Source organism: Mytilus galloprovincialis, chromosome 5, assembly GCF_965363235.1.
Source record: "Mytilus galloprovincialis chromosome 5, xbMytGall1.hap1.1, whole genome shotgun sequence".
Taxonomy (NCBI): domain Eukaryota; kingdom Metazoa; phylum Mollusca; class Bivalvia; order Mytilida; family Mytilidae; genus Mytilus; species Mytilus galloprovincialis.
Window position 1 is genome coordinate 32,022,375 of NC_134842.1, and position 16,390 is coordinate 32,038,764.

Here is a 16,390-nt window from a genome sequence, read left to right on the forward strand (position 1 = left end):
ACCGGAAAGAATGAGAAAAGGGCTGACACCAAGGAATGGAATTATCCCTAATAACTTCCCTTCAGGGCTAAAGTGAAACAAATGTTCTCTTGTATAAAAATGGTTTTCTCTTTCACTGATATGTTTCCAAGAAACAAGAAAGCCACCTGGAAAAAAAAATGAAATCACCTTGCCAATCTGGACCAAACTTAGCGACACTTCTTATAAGGGTGTTTTTTTTTTTAATTGATTATGCCACATACGAAAACAACATGGCCACCATGACTGAAAAAAAATACAGTAAAATGCAAGAATTGACTTATAATAATAATAATTTCTGACGAACTTTAACGTTTTTGGTCTTGCAAACTCTAATACATAGAAAATGCAAATCACTTAAATCATTATTCGACTTATCATAGAAGTATATGCCATTTTTCTCTTCTAACTAAGGATTAGCATAACGAAACGTAAAATCTGAAAATGTAATTAAAAAAAAACAAACTTGGTTTTAATATTCTTGTGTACCTTAGATCTCGGGTGAAAGGTGCAGGCACCTTATTGCTCCCAGTCTGATATCTATTAATATAATAACTTTATTTCTAGTTTTGATTATTGACCAAAGTTTTGTGAAAAATTTGTGACTAATACATGTAATAGTCGAAACAAAGGACAGAAACATATTACCTCATTTTAATTTGTATAGTAGCCCTTAAAGTGAACTGTAAATGTAAAACAAAAATATAAAATCAAATTGGTGATCCCTACTAGCCAAGAAGGCCCAATTCCCTTCAATTACAAGTAATGGTCACCTGGCATTTGAAACATGAAGAGACATGTTTTGTAAGAACAGCTTTTATTTAGTAACTTATTCAAATACCACAGATATTTTTATTGTAACAGTCACACAAAACTGACATTTTTATAAATCATATATAACTGAATTTTTATAGGAACTTAGTGATATGTTACTAATATTGTTATAGTAACTCAGTCACGTGTAATGGATATTTCTAAAGTTGCTTAGTTACATATAACTGATATTTTTATAGTAACTTAGTCACGTGTAACTGATTGGTTTATAGTGACTTAGTCACATATAACTGATATTTCTATAGTTACATTGTCATATGTTACTGATTTTTTTATAATTACTTTGTTACATATAACTGATATCTTTATAGTTACTTAGTCAATTTAACTGATATTTCATAGTTACTTAGTCACATGTAACTTATATTTTCATAGTTACGTAGTCATATTATTCCCCATTTATGGGCATTATGTTTTCTGGTTCGTTCGTTCGTCTGTCTGTTAGTTCGTCCGTTCATTCGTTCATTCGTTCGTCCGTCCGTCCGACCGTTCGTTCCGCTTCAGGTCAAAGTTTTTTGTCGAGGTAGTTTTTGATGAAGTTGAAGTCCAATCAACTTGAAACTTACTACACATGTTCCTTATGAGATGATCTTTCTAGTTTTAATGCCAAAACATTTATGTAACTTATAGCCCCGATAAAAGATTTAACAATCATATTGTCTTTTAATTCTTGTCTTTGGCGAGGTACATTGAATATTTTGCATCCTCGCCAAAGACACATTCACAACCTACAGATTCCAATCAAAGTTTCTACTAATGTCTTACTTTTTGGTTTCGATAGACTCACAGTAGAACAAAACATACTGATATTTAAAGCTGTGCAAAACTTTATTATAAGTAGCAATCGATTCACATCCACAATCAAATAATTCTAAATACTCACTCCTCCCCTATATAAAAAATATTGTTTCATTCTTTAATAACACTCTCATTTTTCTAAAAACACCTTTCACCCCTTCCTTTGCTATATATTTTTTCTTATGAATATTCCTTTTGTTATTGTAATCATTGACTGTATTTGGTTACATATTTATTTGTTTGCTATTCAGCATGAGTTCATAGCTTATAATTCTATTTTCGAATTTAGGGAGACGAATTTATATAAGAGCACTGCTCTTGTTTCCTAATCCCAGTTATTGAATCTTTTGTATATTTCGTATTTATGTCTCTTGTAGCTATATATATAATGATTTCTTTAATAAAATATGTTTACTGTAAATTCTTGTCTTTGTTTTTATTGACAATTTATAATTACTAGCATGGCTTTATTTGCGGGTCTCACTTATTCAGCAACAAGATACAACCTAAACACAAATTTATGCGTGATTTTTTCTTTACTTTTATTTGAACCCAACATTTTTTTTTTGTTATTTAAACTTGAATTATTATATCTCTCTCCTTGATGCTACTTGTCAGTAATTAAAAGAAATGTTGAAAATAGGAAATCAAGGCAGGATATACAACCTGAAACCTATACACAGGTGTTCCTTTCAGTCATGATCTATGTCTGTTTTTAAATAAATAATAATTGAATGTCTAAAAATAAAGGAAACACCTACATAAAACGGATATTCATCTTTCTCTTCATGGATTCTACTACTGTTGATTGTTATATGCGTATTAGTTACGAAGGAGAGGAAGTCCAGGTCCAAGTATACGCAGCTAGAAGAAAAATGGAACACAAAATTTGGAAACCAAGCCAAGCCTTGTAAAATGTCTATCATCAGCCAATAAAATCTATACAAAACTATTAAAAAAGTTCAATTGGCCTATGGCTGATTTATTTGATCATGATCACTGTGAATGCTATGTTTTGTACATTTAATTACAATAATAAAGTTATTTTGGTATACAAAAACAAAAATCTTACAAATATATTAGTCTTTATTACAATAACTTCAAACCCAGCAGTCAGTACTTCAATTTCAAATGTAAACTTGAACAAAACACAATTGTGTATTAACAAAACTTTATACTTGACGTAGTTAATTAACAGTCCGTTAATTTTACACATAATATTTCTCCATGTCCATCTCCCATGTAAACATACCACCCTGGTGTTCCATATCCCGGATATTTATCCTGTATGCTATGATCGCCATCTAGATAAACTGGAAAGAATGAGAAAGGGCTGACAACAAGGAATGGAATTATCCCTAATCTTAAAGTAAAACAAATGTTCTCTTGTATAAAAATGGTTTTCTCTTTCACTGATATGTTTCCAAGAAACAAAAAAGCCACCTGAAAACAAAAAAAATAATGAAATCACCTTGCCAATCTGGACCAAACTTAGCGACACTTATTATAAGGGTGGTTTTTTTTTTATTGATTATGCCACATACGAAAACGGCATAGCCACCATGACTAAATATAAAATACAGTAAAATGCAAGTATTGCTTTATAATAATAATAATTTCTGAGGAATTTTAACGTTTTTGGTCTTGCAAACTATAATACATAGAAAATGCAAATCACTTAAATCATTATTCGACTTATCATAGAAGTATATGCCATTTTTCTCTTCTAACTTAGGATTAGCATAACGAAACCTATAGTAAAATCAGAAACTGTAATTAAAAAAAAATTAAACTTGGTTTTAATATTCTTGTGTACCTTAGATCTCAGGTGAAAGATGCAGGCAACTTGGTGCTCCCAGTCTGATATCTATTAATATTATAACTTTATTTCTAGTTTTGATTATTGACCAAAGTTTTGTGAACAATTTGTGGCTTATACATGTAATAGTCGATACAAAGGACAGAAACATATTACCTCTTTTTAATTTGTATGGTAGCCCTTAAAGTGGAAAATGAAAATATGGGTACTGGTCTTCTTCACACCTGTAGTAAAACCCTTTCTGAAGTGGAGCGTCTGTTTGAATGTTCGGGATGTATAAGTAGCGCCAGCCACTCCCTGTCAGAATGGGGACATTACATCTGTTGCCTCTTGAACATAGAGTGACATGCTCTTTGCATGTTAAGAACATTGCAACAACTCTTTGACGGGTCAAAATTTCCCTGACCTTCATTCCCTATGACCTGTATTACAGGACCTACCTATAACTGAATGTATTTTTTATTTGTTCTGGTCTGAATATGATTGAACTATTTTCCTCTAGACGTGGTTAAGCAAACTGAAATCAATCAATCTGTATCCTGAATGCATATGTTTTACTATAATATTGTAAACAAAACTCACAGTTTTTGCTGATAAAGCAGAAATCTGTTGGATAACCAGGCAGATGTATTGATGTGGTTATAGAAGCATCATTGAACCTTTAACAAAAATGATACATTTTTCATACTTCACAACAATATCTGACTATTGAAAATATGCATTTTCATATTTGGCAATAGCAAAAGATAATTATTTCATATTAAGAGCCTGTCCATGAGAAAACCATGCAAAATAGTCCGGTATCAATATTTGCCAATCTTTATGAAATCTTGTTTGTAGGTTAACCTTACCATAACTACTGTAAATAAATATAATGTTTTGATCTGATTTATATATCTTGGCCGTAGGGGGCGCCACCTGTAATTTGGAAATTTTCGGATGAAAACCAACAGAAAATACAGAAAATAAGCATTTTTTGAAACAATATTTAATGTATTTATAAACATATCATCAACAAAAGTGGCATCAATTATAAAACATAACACAAAGACCTTTTCATAGCCATATCTGCCATAAAAAAAAAAAAATTGAAGTTACCCAAGGGCAGATAACTCTGTAAATTTTGCAATTTTGCAAATTTCCTATTTTCTAAAAAACGCCAAAGTTCATAGGGTTGTATATACTAAGATAACACTTTTATTTATTTCTTTTTGCTTTTTTTACAATTATTCAAGTCTTAATTGCTTCCATATAACAGGTTTTGCTTTGCATTTGAATATTAATAAAAAAAAAAATCTGATCCAACACCCCCCTTTTTTTTCAAACTTGAAAAATTGATAAAATTCAAGATTCAATAAAGTAAACAGTGACTTATTAAAAATGAACACTGGAATTGGGGTTTTACTCAGATTATACAAGAGACTACATTAAATTAAATATTTCTTTTAAAATATCTCGGTGGGTATGGACAATTTAAAATCACGGTGTTATTGGTTGGCAACAAATTTGAGCAAAGGAAAAAAAAATGACACTTTTTGCAAAATAATAATTCTACCAGATATTAAAATTTGGTCTACATAAAAATTAATAAAAAGCAGACTACATAGAAATAATAAACACACAGTATTTAGAAAATGAAGTTTGGTTGCTTTAAAATGATAGGGGAGGGGGTGGCTAAACACCATTTTTTGCCTGTTAAAACAAATTATTTTCTGTGAAAGTACTTTATCAAATATTGCTGAATTATAAATAGAACATGAAAAGGTTGATATGATAAGATTCTAAACCTTTTGTAATAATGTATTTACACATTTTAGAACAGTCCTATCAAAAAGGGAGATAATTTATTATAAGGAGGTTAAAAACAAAAAATACACAATTTTCGGAAATAAGGTAACCCCTTTTGTTTCAAAATATTTTGAAAAGAATTCATGAATAGTTAGTTTTTCCTTGCTTAAATTTATAGCAAAGTTGTTTTTATTAAAGCACAAAAAGCTGTATTCTATAAAAAAAAATTAACATTAATTAACAACTACATGTCTATCTGATATCACTCGCCCCTCTTCTACAGAAAGCATGAATTTGTTTAACATGAAAAACATAACTGACCCCAAAACATTATTATAAGTTTGTGTATGTCCCTTAATGTAGCAATCATTTCAACATCTGAACATATGAATAATATAGTGTTTGACATACAATAAAATAACAACTTGCATGTAATCAAATGAAGATTAGTGAACACAAAGAGATAAATCTGGTCCTCTATAATTCTAATTATCTCCCATGGTAATATTTACAACAGTCTTATATAGAACAATGTTAGACCACTAACACTTACTACCTACTTGCATGCTTTAGTTTGAGGATTGATTTTTTTTTATCCAAACACAACATTTGTATGTACATTTACTTACTAAAGTCTATTAGACTGTTCTGAACACTTAAAAAAATGATTCTATAAATTTCATCATTACTTTTATGCTGTTTTTGTACCTAGTTACTTTCCTTTTATTTCACATAAAACTTTCAACATACTCATAGGTGTTCAATCAATTTAATTTGTCTTATTAAAGTATCATTTGTTTGATATTTCATCAGTAGAGGAAAAGAAAAATGGGCAAAACCCAAATAATTAGCAAAAACTCAAGTATTTCAAGCTTTAAGTGTGACAATATCAATTGGAGAATAAACATACCAGGAGAGGTGTCCCATTATCAATTATGCTAATTACGTCTTCTATTTTCAAGTTATTCCATACAATTAAGGTGGTACCTAACACTACAGGGAGATAACTTTTTTAAAATCAGTTAAACGTTTTACTCACATTGTGTTGTTAAGGTAATATTTAGCTTCTCAATGATTAAAATAAGTGTTTGTCAAACTGCTATATAACCAGTGTATTTTTTCTGATTAAACAGTTGGTTCAATTTTTTTGAAATTTTTATATCTTTGTCAAACTTTAAGGATCAAAGTAAATACTTTGTCAAAATTTTATCAAAATTAAACGAGTTAAATTGATTTCAGTTAAAGTGTTGGGTACCAACTTAAAATGGATAATTGTGAACAACAATATCTGCATAATAATACAGCAATATATAGTTTATGAAAAATCATTTTCAGATGCCAAAGCAACATTGATCATGTCAGCATGATACTCCAACGCATCTATTTCAGCTATGGCTTGTTGAAGATCTTCATCATTCTTGGTTTCTTTCTGAGTACCAGTATGAATTTCAATAGACTGTGCATTCTTTCTCACAAAGTTCGAAAACAGACTTCTTATTTGTGATGGTGAAAGCCATTCTTCCTGCTTAAATACTTTGTTCCCATCATCATCCCTTTTAGTTTTTAATTCTTCAGCTATATCCTCAAAATTTGGTCGTTTGCCTGTTGCGTTAAAATATTGATGAATTGAAGAAATGTAGTCTTTGACTTTTGTTGAGAAACGTTTGACAGACTTAGAAGTTTTCAATGCCCAGCCTTCATTGTTAAAAACCAAAACAGTTGAAGGTGCTGTAGCTCGTACAAGCACTTTGTGTTCTCTCTCCACTGCAACACACTGTGAAGCCCAAGCTTTTTTAATAGAGTCAAACTGATTTTCTTTCTTACTATTGTACACATGATTACCAAGACATAGATGGTTTTCCAGATAACATAATTTTGTATACACTTTTGAGCAAGACATATCAGGACATGGATACAACTGGTGATTCGGTTCAGAAATTGACTGATCAGTTTCATGGCCATCATTCCTTGGTACTTCTTCAATAGTTTGCTCTTCAGGTCTTACAGAGAGGATTTTCAAGGAACCTTTGTTGTTAAGCAAGATTGGGAATGGCTCTTCAACCTACAAGAAGTGATATCCATATTACAAACATTATACATAATAAGCTAGCATTCTACTAACTTAATTTAAAATGCCAATAAAAAATTGACCAATAAGAAACCAAATGTAAATTAAGGTACATATGACCTTGATTTTGTATCAATAACAGAATTGTTTGTGCAAAATGTCAATAAGCTACCATCCAGGTTATTGAAAAAAATTGGACCTAGAAACTAAGTCAAGCAAGTTGAAATGTATAAACATTAAAAGAGTTGGTATGATTGCCAAATAGACAATAATCAATTAAAGATGAAATGAAGTGGTTGTAAGCAATTATAGGCAACCAACTGCCTTCAACAATGAAAAAATCCAGACTGCATCATATAGCTGTTCTTAAAAGTCATTTATGCCATTTATATTAAGGGAGATACGAATACAAATTAGACAAGAGGATATATATAAAAGTATAGAATATTTACACTTAACTAATAATATATTTATTTTCAATTTTTTAATGTATACTAAACCAGGTTCACTTTTGCAGCCTTTTTAATCTTAATTCAAATGTTTACTGTGAAAATGAACCTGTAAGCAGACAACAGATATCTAAAACTTTAGTGAAGTGTAAATTTTACATATGCAATATTCCATACAATTATACCTTAATCCTATTGTTATGTTTTTTTACCGTAAATCTAGTCAATGTTGCACTATCTTTAAACTGATTGGGTGGCAAAAAGCTTCCTGTACCAATCTTATAGGCCCGTCTGCATGTCACTCCATTTTCGTGAAATGTGATGTCATTCATTTGACTGATGTTGGGAATTTTGGACACCATTTTTCTCTCGTGTTGATTGTCCACAGATACCACTGATGCCAATACACCTTTAACCCCACCATTTGCATGAAGTGCTGCTCTCATGTCTTGTGGTGTAACTATATCGTGTCCTTCTCCAGAGTACCTGTAAAATAAAATGAAAGTACATAAGTAAAGACATTAACCAACAACTAGCAAACTGGTTTAACCTAGCAATATACTGGGTCTGTCCCAAGTCAGAATCCTGTGATACAGTTTATTGCTATATATCCTATATGATTTTCGTTCATTGATTTGTACATGAATCAAGCTGTTAGTTGCTTAAATTGTTTTTTTTTTTATTTTGTAATTTCATAGTCATTTATAATTAAAAATGTGGTAGGGATATACTCATTGTTGAAGGCTCTTGTTTTTCATTGGGTGATTTAGTGCTGCTTCATGTCATTGTCCGGTATTTATTTTTTTCTTATATTTTCTCCTAAAAAAATATTTATATATGACTTGAAATCATAACTGTCTAAAGGGTATGAACATATTTGTTTAAAAAAAAGTTACCTGATCATATGCATTTTGCAATGAGCAGTCTTGGCATCACAGATGTCTTTCCCACTTTGTGCCTCACTGAAGTTGTATTGGAGAACCTTGATGGATGAACATGAGTTCAGATGCTGAATAAAAGAAAGCAGTGGTGCGCAGTGATAACATCCTGCATTGTCACTCTTCAAGAAGACCTCTTTCACTGTAGTCCTGACTGACAGTTGGTTTAACAAGTCTGTTAGTATATGGGCAACTGAGAACCAACCCTGAGTTCCTAACTGCAGAATATGGACAAAGGTTTGAACATCAAATTTGTCTGTATGAGTTGCAGGTGATTCACCTAAAATCTGTGAAGTTGTTATTACAGAAGAAATGTGCCAACCAATGCCTTTTTTCCCATAGAAATCAGCTTGTGTTTCTCTGTGTTTTATAGGTAGGAACTTCATTGCCCAGTCCATTACAATTAAACATTGATGAGATTTTAATTGTAATAGTACATCTCTACGTGCCTGTTCTTGGTGTACTGTTCTAATACAATGAGCTTTCCAAGTTGATAAATTTAAAGTGGATATCTGCAAGTCATGGGTTATCTCCTCTTGGATGTCAGCAGGAATCGCGTTTCTGACAGATGATACTGCATCCAACATAACTGTATCCAGTACCCCTGTTGTTGAGCAGTCATCACAGGATTGGTCATGGTCATGATCACATTTGTCACTGAAACATTTTGATGTTGGATCACTAAGGCTGTATGTAGAACAGTGTTCTGCACATTTTGATTTGTTTTCCACATGCCCCTTCATCTCAAATTTCAGGTGTTGATTCACATGATCAAGTAATGATTTAAGCTTGACTACACATTCAGAAGATAAACCAAACATTTCCAATTTGGACACAATTTTAAGAAGAATATCAATTGCACGCATACCTTCAGAAGTGATATTGTCAAGTCCATGCATGTTTTTCTTTTGTGATGCTGCACAAGCCTTAACAATGTTAAACAGTGTGGATCTGCCTAGGCACTCATAACCCTCATCATTGCAGTATTGGCTGTATGAACTCACAAGTCTAGATGCAATTACATTTCTTACAACCTTAGGTATAGTTATCTCTAATCCAGATGACAATTTTAAGGTCTTGGATCCATAACCAACAGCCTGATGGTAAGTGGGGCAAGAAATAAATTCAATGAAATGCATTACTCTTGGCATGCTCAATCTGGAACGGTAGACCTTTGGTGGATTTATAAATTGTCCTGGAAATGTTAGTGTTGCATGTCTTCGGGCAGCATCAATTTTAAAAACACTAAGTCCTGGTACCAGTTCCATTAATCTTTCCTTTGTATGCTTACTTGCAAATAGGGATAAAATTTGCATCTGACTTAATCTGTTGTTCTGCTGTTGATAGGATGCAATCAATGCCTCAGTCATTGTGTCAGGTTTGTCTTCTTTTAATGATATCCACTTCTTGCACACATCTGTCAAAAGATTATTTTCTTGACCTGGTGCAACATACTGTGCAATCAACTGGATAGCTTCTGTAATAATTTTGGTATAATATGAGGATGAACTTTTTGAGAGGCTAATCCATGGCAACTGTAGCTGTGAACTTAGGGCTGGAAAATTTCTGGAAAGCATTTTCATTGCAGCATTGAAAATCTCTCTTGGAGCCATGTTTTCTTCTTCCCAATCAGAGGTTGTGGTCTGGGAAAATGTCTGAGTGGATTGTGATGATAGTGGAAAGTCACATTCTGAATCTAAAAAAAAAAATCAAATTATAATGGTTTTTTTAGAATTTTGGTACACTTTGATATCTAACAAAGTTTAATTTTGGACCCCAATTTGGACCAACTTGAAACTTGGGCCCATTATCAAAAATTTAAATGCATGTTGAAGGCCGTCCTTTAACCTATAATGGTTTACTTTTTAAATTGTTATTTGGATGGAGAGTTGTCTCATTGGCACTCACACCACATCTTCCTATATCTATAGTTTAAGCATATCAAAGAACCCCACATTTTCAATTTTTATTAAAATAAAACTAGTAAAATTTTGGACCATTATATGGACCAATTCAATAAAGAGCCAAAAATCAAAAATCTAAATACATGGTTCGATTTAGCATATCAAAGCATTCAAGAATAAAACCCCATTGAAATTGGTCAAGAAATAAGCAATTTATACTATGCATTATAAAAGAATTGTTTTCAACCAATTGGGGGGCAGCAACCCAACAACCGGCGGTCCAATTCATCTGACAATTTCAGGGCAGATAGATTTTAACCTGAAAAACAATTTAACTTCTTGTCAGATTTCCTCTAAATACTTTGGTTTAAAAGTAATAAGCCAAAATCTACATTTTACCCCTATGTTCTATTTTTAGCCATGGCTGCCATTTTGATTGGTTAGCTGGGTCACTGCACACATTTTTTAACTAGATACTCCAATGATGATTGTGGCTAAGTCTGGTTGAATTTTGCCCAGTAGTTTCAGAGGAGAAGATTTTTGTAAAAGATAACAAAAATTTATGAAAAATTGGTAAAAAAAGACTATAAAGGTCAATAACTCCTTAAAGGGTCAACTGAACATTTTGGTCAAGTTGACTTATATGTAGATCTTACTTTGCTGAACATTATTGCTGTTTACAGTTTATCTCTATCTATAATAGCATTCAATATAATAACCAAAAACGACAAAATTTCTTTAAAATTACCAATTCATAGGCAGCAACCCATCAACTATTTCTATTTTTAGCCATGGCCGCCATCTTGGTTGATTGGGCGGGTCACCAGACATATTTCTGAACTAGATACCCAAATGATGATTGTGGTCAAGTTTGATTAAATTTTGCCCAGTGGCAGTAGTTTCAGAGGAGAAGATTTTTGTAAAAGTTAACGACGACAGACGCAGGACGAAGACAGACACAGGACTACGAAGGACGATGGACGCCAAGTGATGAGAAAAATGATTATTTGGACACCTTTTTAGCCCTTTAATTTCTAAACGGTTAGAACTATATGAAATTCCCAAAATCAATCCCAACCTTACTCTTTTAGTTTCAAACTTTGTGTTTAAATTTTATAGAAATCCATTCACTAAAACTAAGGTTATTGTCCAGAAATTAAGTGTCTTCAGACTTCTCTGACGACAGCAAATGTGATACCATTATACGATTTAAAATTTCGTTAACTGTGCATTTGCATTCAGGAATCGCAAATCAAATTTATTCGTTCATAGTGTGTTAATTTACGGTTTTTGATTGAGTTAAGCCTTCCAATTGATATTTTATCGTTTGGTTTGCTTTGTTGTAATGTTATGCTATTGTTTCAGAAAAGGGCGAAGGTTTGGTATCATTCAAACGTTTAATCCCGCTGCACATGTTTGCACCTCTCCTAAGTCAGGAATCTGTCTACAGTAGTTGTTGTTTGTTTATGTAATTTATACGTGTTTCTCGTTTCTCATCTTTTTATATAGATTTGACTGTTGGATTTAGTGTTTGAATGGTTTTACACTAGTAAATTTGAGAACCTTTATAGCTTTTTGTTTGGTATGTCAGCCAAGGCTCTGTGTTGAAGGCTGTACATTGACCTATAATGGTATACTTTTATAAATTGTTATTTGGATGGAGAGTTGTCTCATTGGCACTTACACCAAATCTTCCTAACTCTATATAAATTAGAAAGATCATATAATAGGGAACAGACAGAATACGGACAACAGAAGCATAGACTGAAAAACATAATGAATATAGGTGGGTAAAAAAAAAAATAATGATGCAAACACTTGTTATATGCCATAAACATTAGAGATCTGATCGTTTTGATAAACTTATTGATGGGATATAGAGATAGAGGATGTTTTTTTTTTATAACTGAACTGTAGAAAGCACATGTATATTCTGATCTGAGAGAAGGAAATCATAGATTTATTTTTTGAAGGATTCTTGCCCTAAAATGAGAGTTTCAATGTTACACCCCCCCCCCTCCCACACACACACCCCAATTGCACATTGTCCCAGGTCAACAACTATAAAATATTGTTTTTCTTTTATAATATGTTATAAATTGATATTTAAGCAAAATAAAGTTTGAGTTCTTGCAATTATAACCCTGTTGCCTTTTTTTGTAATAACAAAAACAGTGCAATAATTTCTGAATTGACAGATATTTACTTATTTATAAAAAGGAATAGTACTGTAAACACTTACTGGTGAAAGCTAAATTATCAGATTCTTCTGCATTTGAAATTCCGGTTTCTGTGGTGAATAGTCTTTCTGAACTGTCGTTAAATTTTCCTAAAACATTATGAAAATAATGAAAACAAAAAATATAAATTGAAAACTTATTGTTATTATTGTTATTTTTGTAAAGAGTTATGCCCAGGCCAAGTGCTAGGGACTCTTTGGGATGAACAGCAGCGGAAAAAGCACTATTTCTTTGCTTTTTGTGTGTTTTTTGGCTGTGCATGAACTAATTTTGTGTCAGTGATGGATACATGTACCCCATATCCTTTGTTTTAATATAAATGTAACCAGGCATTATACTTAGAAATCAACACCAAAAAATACCACAAACATACTTCTCAACAGGCAATAAATGCAATGTCAATGATTTGCCTCCGGAAACCCCCAAAAATAATTCGGACAAAAATAAGTCTAAACAAGAGGTGCACAATGACATTAAAATAAAATTTCATAAATTCAATCAGCCTGTTCAGGAACTGCATAGTCAGAAAAAAATGACAAACCTATTAAACAGACAGTTCATTTATACAAATTGTGTTCAATTTGGAAATTAGTGTGGCGTTCATTATCACTGAACTAGTATATATTTGTTTAGAGGCCAGCTGAAGGATGCCTCCAGGTGCAGGAATTTCTCGTTACATTGAAGACCTGTTGGTGACCTTCTGCTGTTGTTTTTTTATTTGGTCGGGTTGTTGTCTCTTTGACACATTCCCCATTTCCATTCTCAATTTTAGTTCATTTATAAATATGTTTTGACGTTTAGTATGATGTCAATTTTCAGTAACTAGTACGCAACTTTTGAGGACCACCTCCAAGTTCGGGATTTTCTAGCTGCGTGGAAGACCCATTGGTGACCTTTGGCTGTTGATTGCTCTTTGGTCGGGTTATTGTCTCATTGACATATTCCCTATTTCCATACCAAATTTAAACCCTATCTCTTTATATATTCCTGAATATGTACCTTGCCCACTTCAAGAAGTAAGGAGTACACTTGGGCACATTTATTTTTACTTCATCTACAAGCATGTACATACCAATATCAGTTATCAAAGCCTGCTTGCTGTCTTGAGATACAGGATACTTTCTGATGCAAGAGTAACATATTCCTAAAAGAAAGAGAAATAATTTACAATGATGCTTGTATATATGTATATTATAAATATTACACATAGTACCCAAAGATAAGTAGGAAGTGCAGACAAAGAATTCTAATAAAAACTGTAGTAATTCTAAAACAGATGTCCTCCACTTAGTACATGTACATGTAGTAACTCTAATAATAATTGTAGGCTTTGAAGACAAAATACAAACTTTGTCTCAAGTCATTTTTCAGTTAAAACAATGCATACCATAACATCATGTCATGCATGTACGGTGACTAAAAATTCATTCATTATATTATTATTTTATATAGGGACCTTAAGCTTGCACATGTAGATCATGTTCAAAGGAAAATTGATAATTAAAATGTGTATTTACATTTTTCTAGTTAGACTCATATTTCATGTATTTGGAAATTCAATATATCTTTAAAGTGCCCTGTGGAATGGTGGAAGTCAAATCATGCTAAATGTGTGTAACATTTGGTAAACTTCTTTGTGATTGTTGACTAAATTTTTACAGGAAAATTTTGATTCATTTGGCAGATTTTGTTATCAATATTATTTGATGGCTTAGTTCATCACAGTTGTTGTGAGTCAGTTTTCAAATGATTCTGCTCTAACCAGTGCTCGGGCTATATAACACCTGCAGTGAGGTGATAGACTAATAGTTTCTGTTGATCTGTGTTAGTGTTAACATGTACATTTGTACCAATCTGTGTTGACATATATGACATATGCATAGTAATTATAGCCACCCCACCCCCCCAAAAAAAAACAAACCCACCACCACCACAAACAAATTGTCTCAGAATATCTCCCAAATATTTTTTTACGCATGACATTGATGTTTTGAAAGAATTTTATTTCATCGAGTATTTCATATGAAGTGCATTTACATTGTACATGTATAACCCCCTCCCCCTCCCCCTTTTCCATACAAAGTTTATCTAAAGAAATTTTATCACTTTTAAATCATACTAGAAATTTGTACCTGAACCAACTGGCAGAGATATTCTCTTTGTCATCCATAGCTCTTTGCATACTGATGCTGGTATGCCTCTGTTTGGTTTTGCAACACTCTGGTCTGGATGTGTAGGTGACTGGCACTTTCTCGTTTGACGCCTCCAATATATTCCAAAATCATCCCTGTGTTTCGGGCATATGTAAATGTCACATGAAGAACAGTCTATTGAAAATATCCCACTTCTGTACAGTATTAAAAGCCCTTCTGGTAGTTCATAGTCCGTGGAGTTACACCCAAGACTACGTAAATGGGTACTTGTGGGTTTGTCACATTTGGTTATAGGGATACACAGGACATTTGAAGCATAATGCAATGATTGACCACATTCAGATTTATAAGCAAATGTACATTTCATTTCATTCTTTTTCTCATACTGCATAGTTATGCATTAATTACATAACTACAGATTGTCCATGAAATAATACAGCAGAAGATGTGGTTCCATTTTGTCTCCAATGTAAACATTAAAGAGTACAATCAGGGGAGGTAAATCAATCTTTTACTGGGGCACCATGAAGGTTTATTCTTATTTTTTGTACATACAGAAATTAAAGAATAAGTTTGAAATTAAAATTAAATCAAATATATCTACCAAATAAATATTTGAAATTAGAACTGTTATTTCCTGATACAAATGTATAAACTATAGTGTATGAATATTGGATTAGGATAGGAAAAATATTTTGATAATTAAATTTATCTTAAACCCTTGAATTTCTCAATTTTGACTTTAAAAAATTAATATTGTGTTTTAAATTTTTCCCTTCAATTATTATCTATATACCAGTAACTTTAAGATAAAATTGAGGAGTTTGTTGACAAGTAAATAGTATATTCTGCCTGAAATTCTTCTTTTTTTCGTTAAAATTTTTGATTTTTTGACATGCTCAAAATGTCATTAAAACTTATTTGCAAAGCAAAAGCTTACAGATTCTGAAGATATCAACCTCATGAAACATAAAAAGCACAACAGAAACAAAATTCAAGTGTTATCTTGCAAATTGTTAACTTCTAAAAACAGTAAGCAGCATCAACCTCTCTGTACCAATTATTTTCCAAAAGTTGGCATGATGCCAATTCATAACATTTGACGGTAAAAAAGATTTTTATGCAGTTGAAAACATGTTTAACTTGCATTCTGTCAAAGAAAATAACTACATTTGCCATAAAAATGACAAAAAAAACTTTTACAAAGATGGCCATTTTTTCATAAGAAAATGCTTGTGCCAATGCGTGAATGTGTTCTAAAAATAGAATTGCTTATTTCTAAAAATAGAATCAAATATTTGCACTTTTGATGGTTTTCACAGAGTCCCTACATGGTAGCCTTCCAGATACATGTCACATAACATTATATTTCGAAACTAGC

The 16,390-nt window shown here is 32.1% G+C and overlaps 1 protein-coding gene across 2 annotated transcripts; it reads right to left on the bottom strand.

Annotated features, from left to right (window-relative positions):
• Positions 1 to 4,234: 4,234 nt before the first annotated feature.
• LOC143075622 (uncharacterized) lies at positions 4,235 to 16,060 on the bottom strand. Of its 2 annotated transcripts, XM_076251107.1 has the most exons (6): positions 14,989 to 16,060; positions 13,929 to 14,000; positions 12,859 to 12,945; positions 8,671 to 10,408; positions 7,987 to 8,260; positions 4,235 to 7,319 (listed from the first exon to the last, which is right to left on the bottom strand). In XM_076251107.1, the coding sequence occupies exons 1-6, from the start codon at positions 15,398 to 15,400 to the stop codon at positions 6,573 to 6,575; spliced, it is 3,330 nt and encodes a 1,109-aa protein (XP_076107222.1). In that variant the 5' UTR covers positions 15,401 to 16,060; the 3' UTR covers positions 4,235 to 6,572. The 2 variants fall into 2 exon arrangements, with proteins under 2 accessions (XP_076107222.1, XP_076107223.1); XM_076251108.1 differs by lacking the exons at positions 12,859 to 12,945; positions 13,929 to 14,000 and having other exon boundaries at positions 14,989 to 16,057.
• Positions 16,061 to 16,390: the final 330 nt, after the last annotated feature.

Coding starts and splice junctions, on each gene's coding strand:
- LOC143075622 (XM_076251107.1), bottom strand. CDS start 15,400: ATGCAGTATGAGAAAAAGAATGAAATGAAATGTACATTTGCTTATAAA. Junction 14,001..14,988: donor ATCTCTGCCAGTTGGTTCAG/GTACAAATTTCT, acceptor TCTTTCTTTTAG/GAATATGTTACTCTTGCATC. Junction 8,261..8,670: donor TGCAAAATGCATATGATCAG/GTAACTTTTTTT, acceptor TTTATTTTACAG/GTACTCTGGAGAAGGACACG.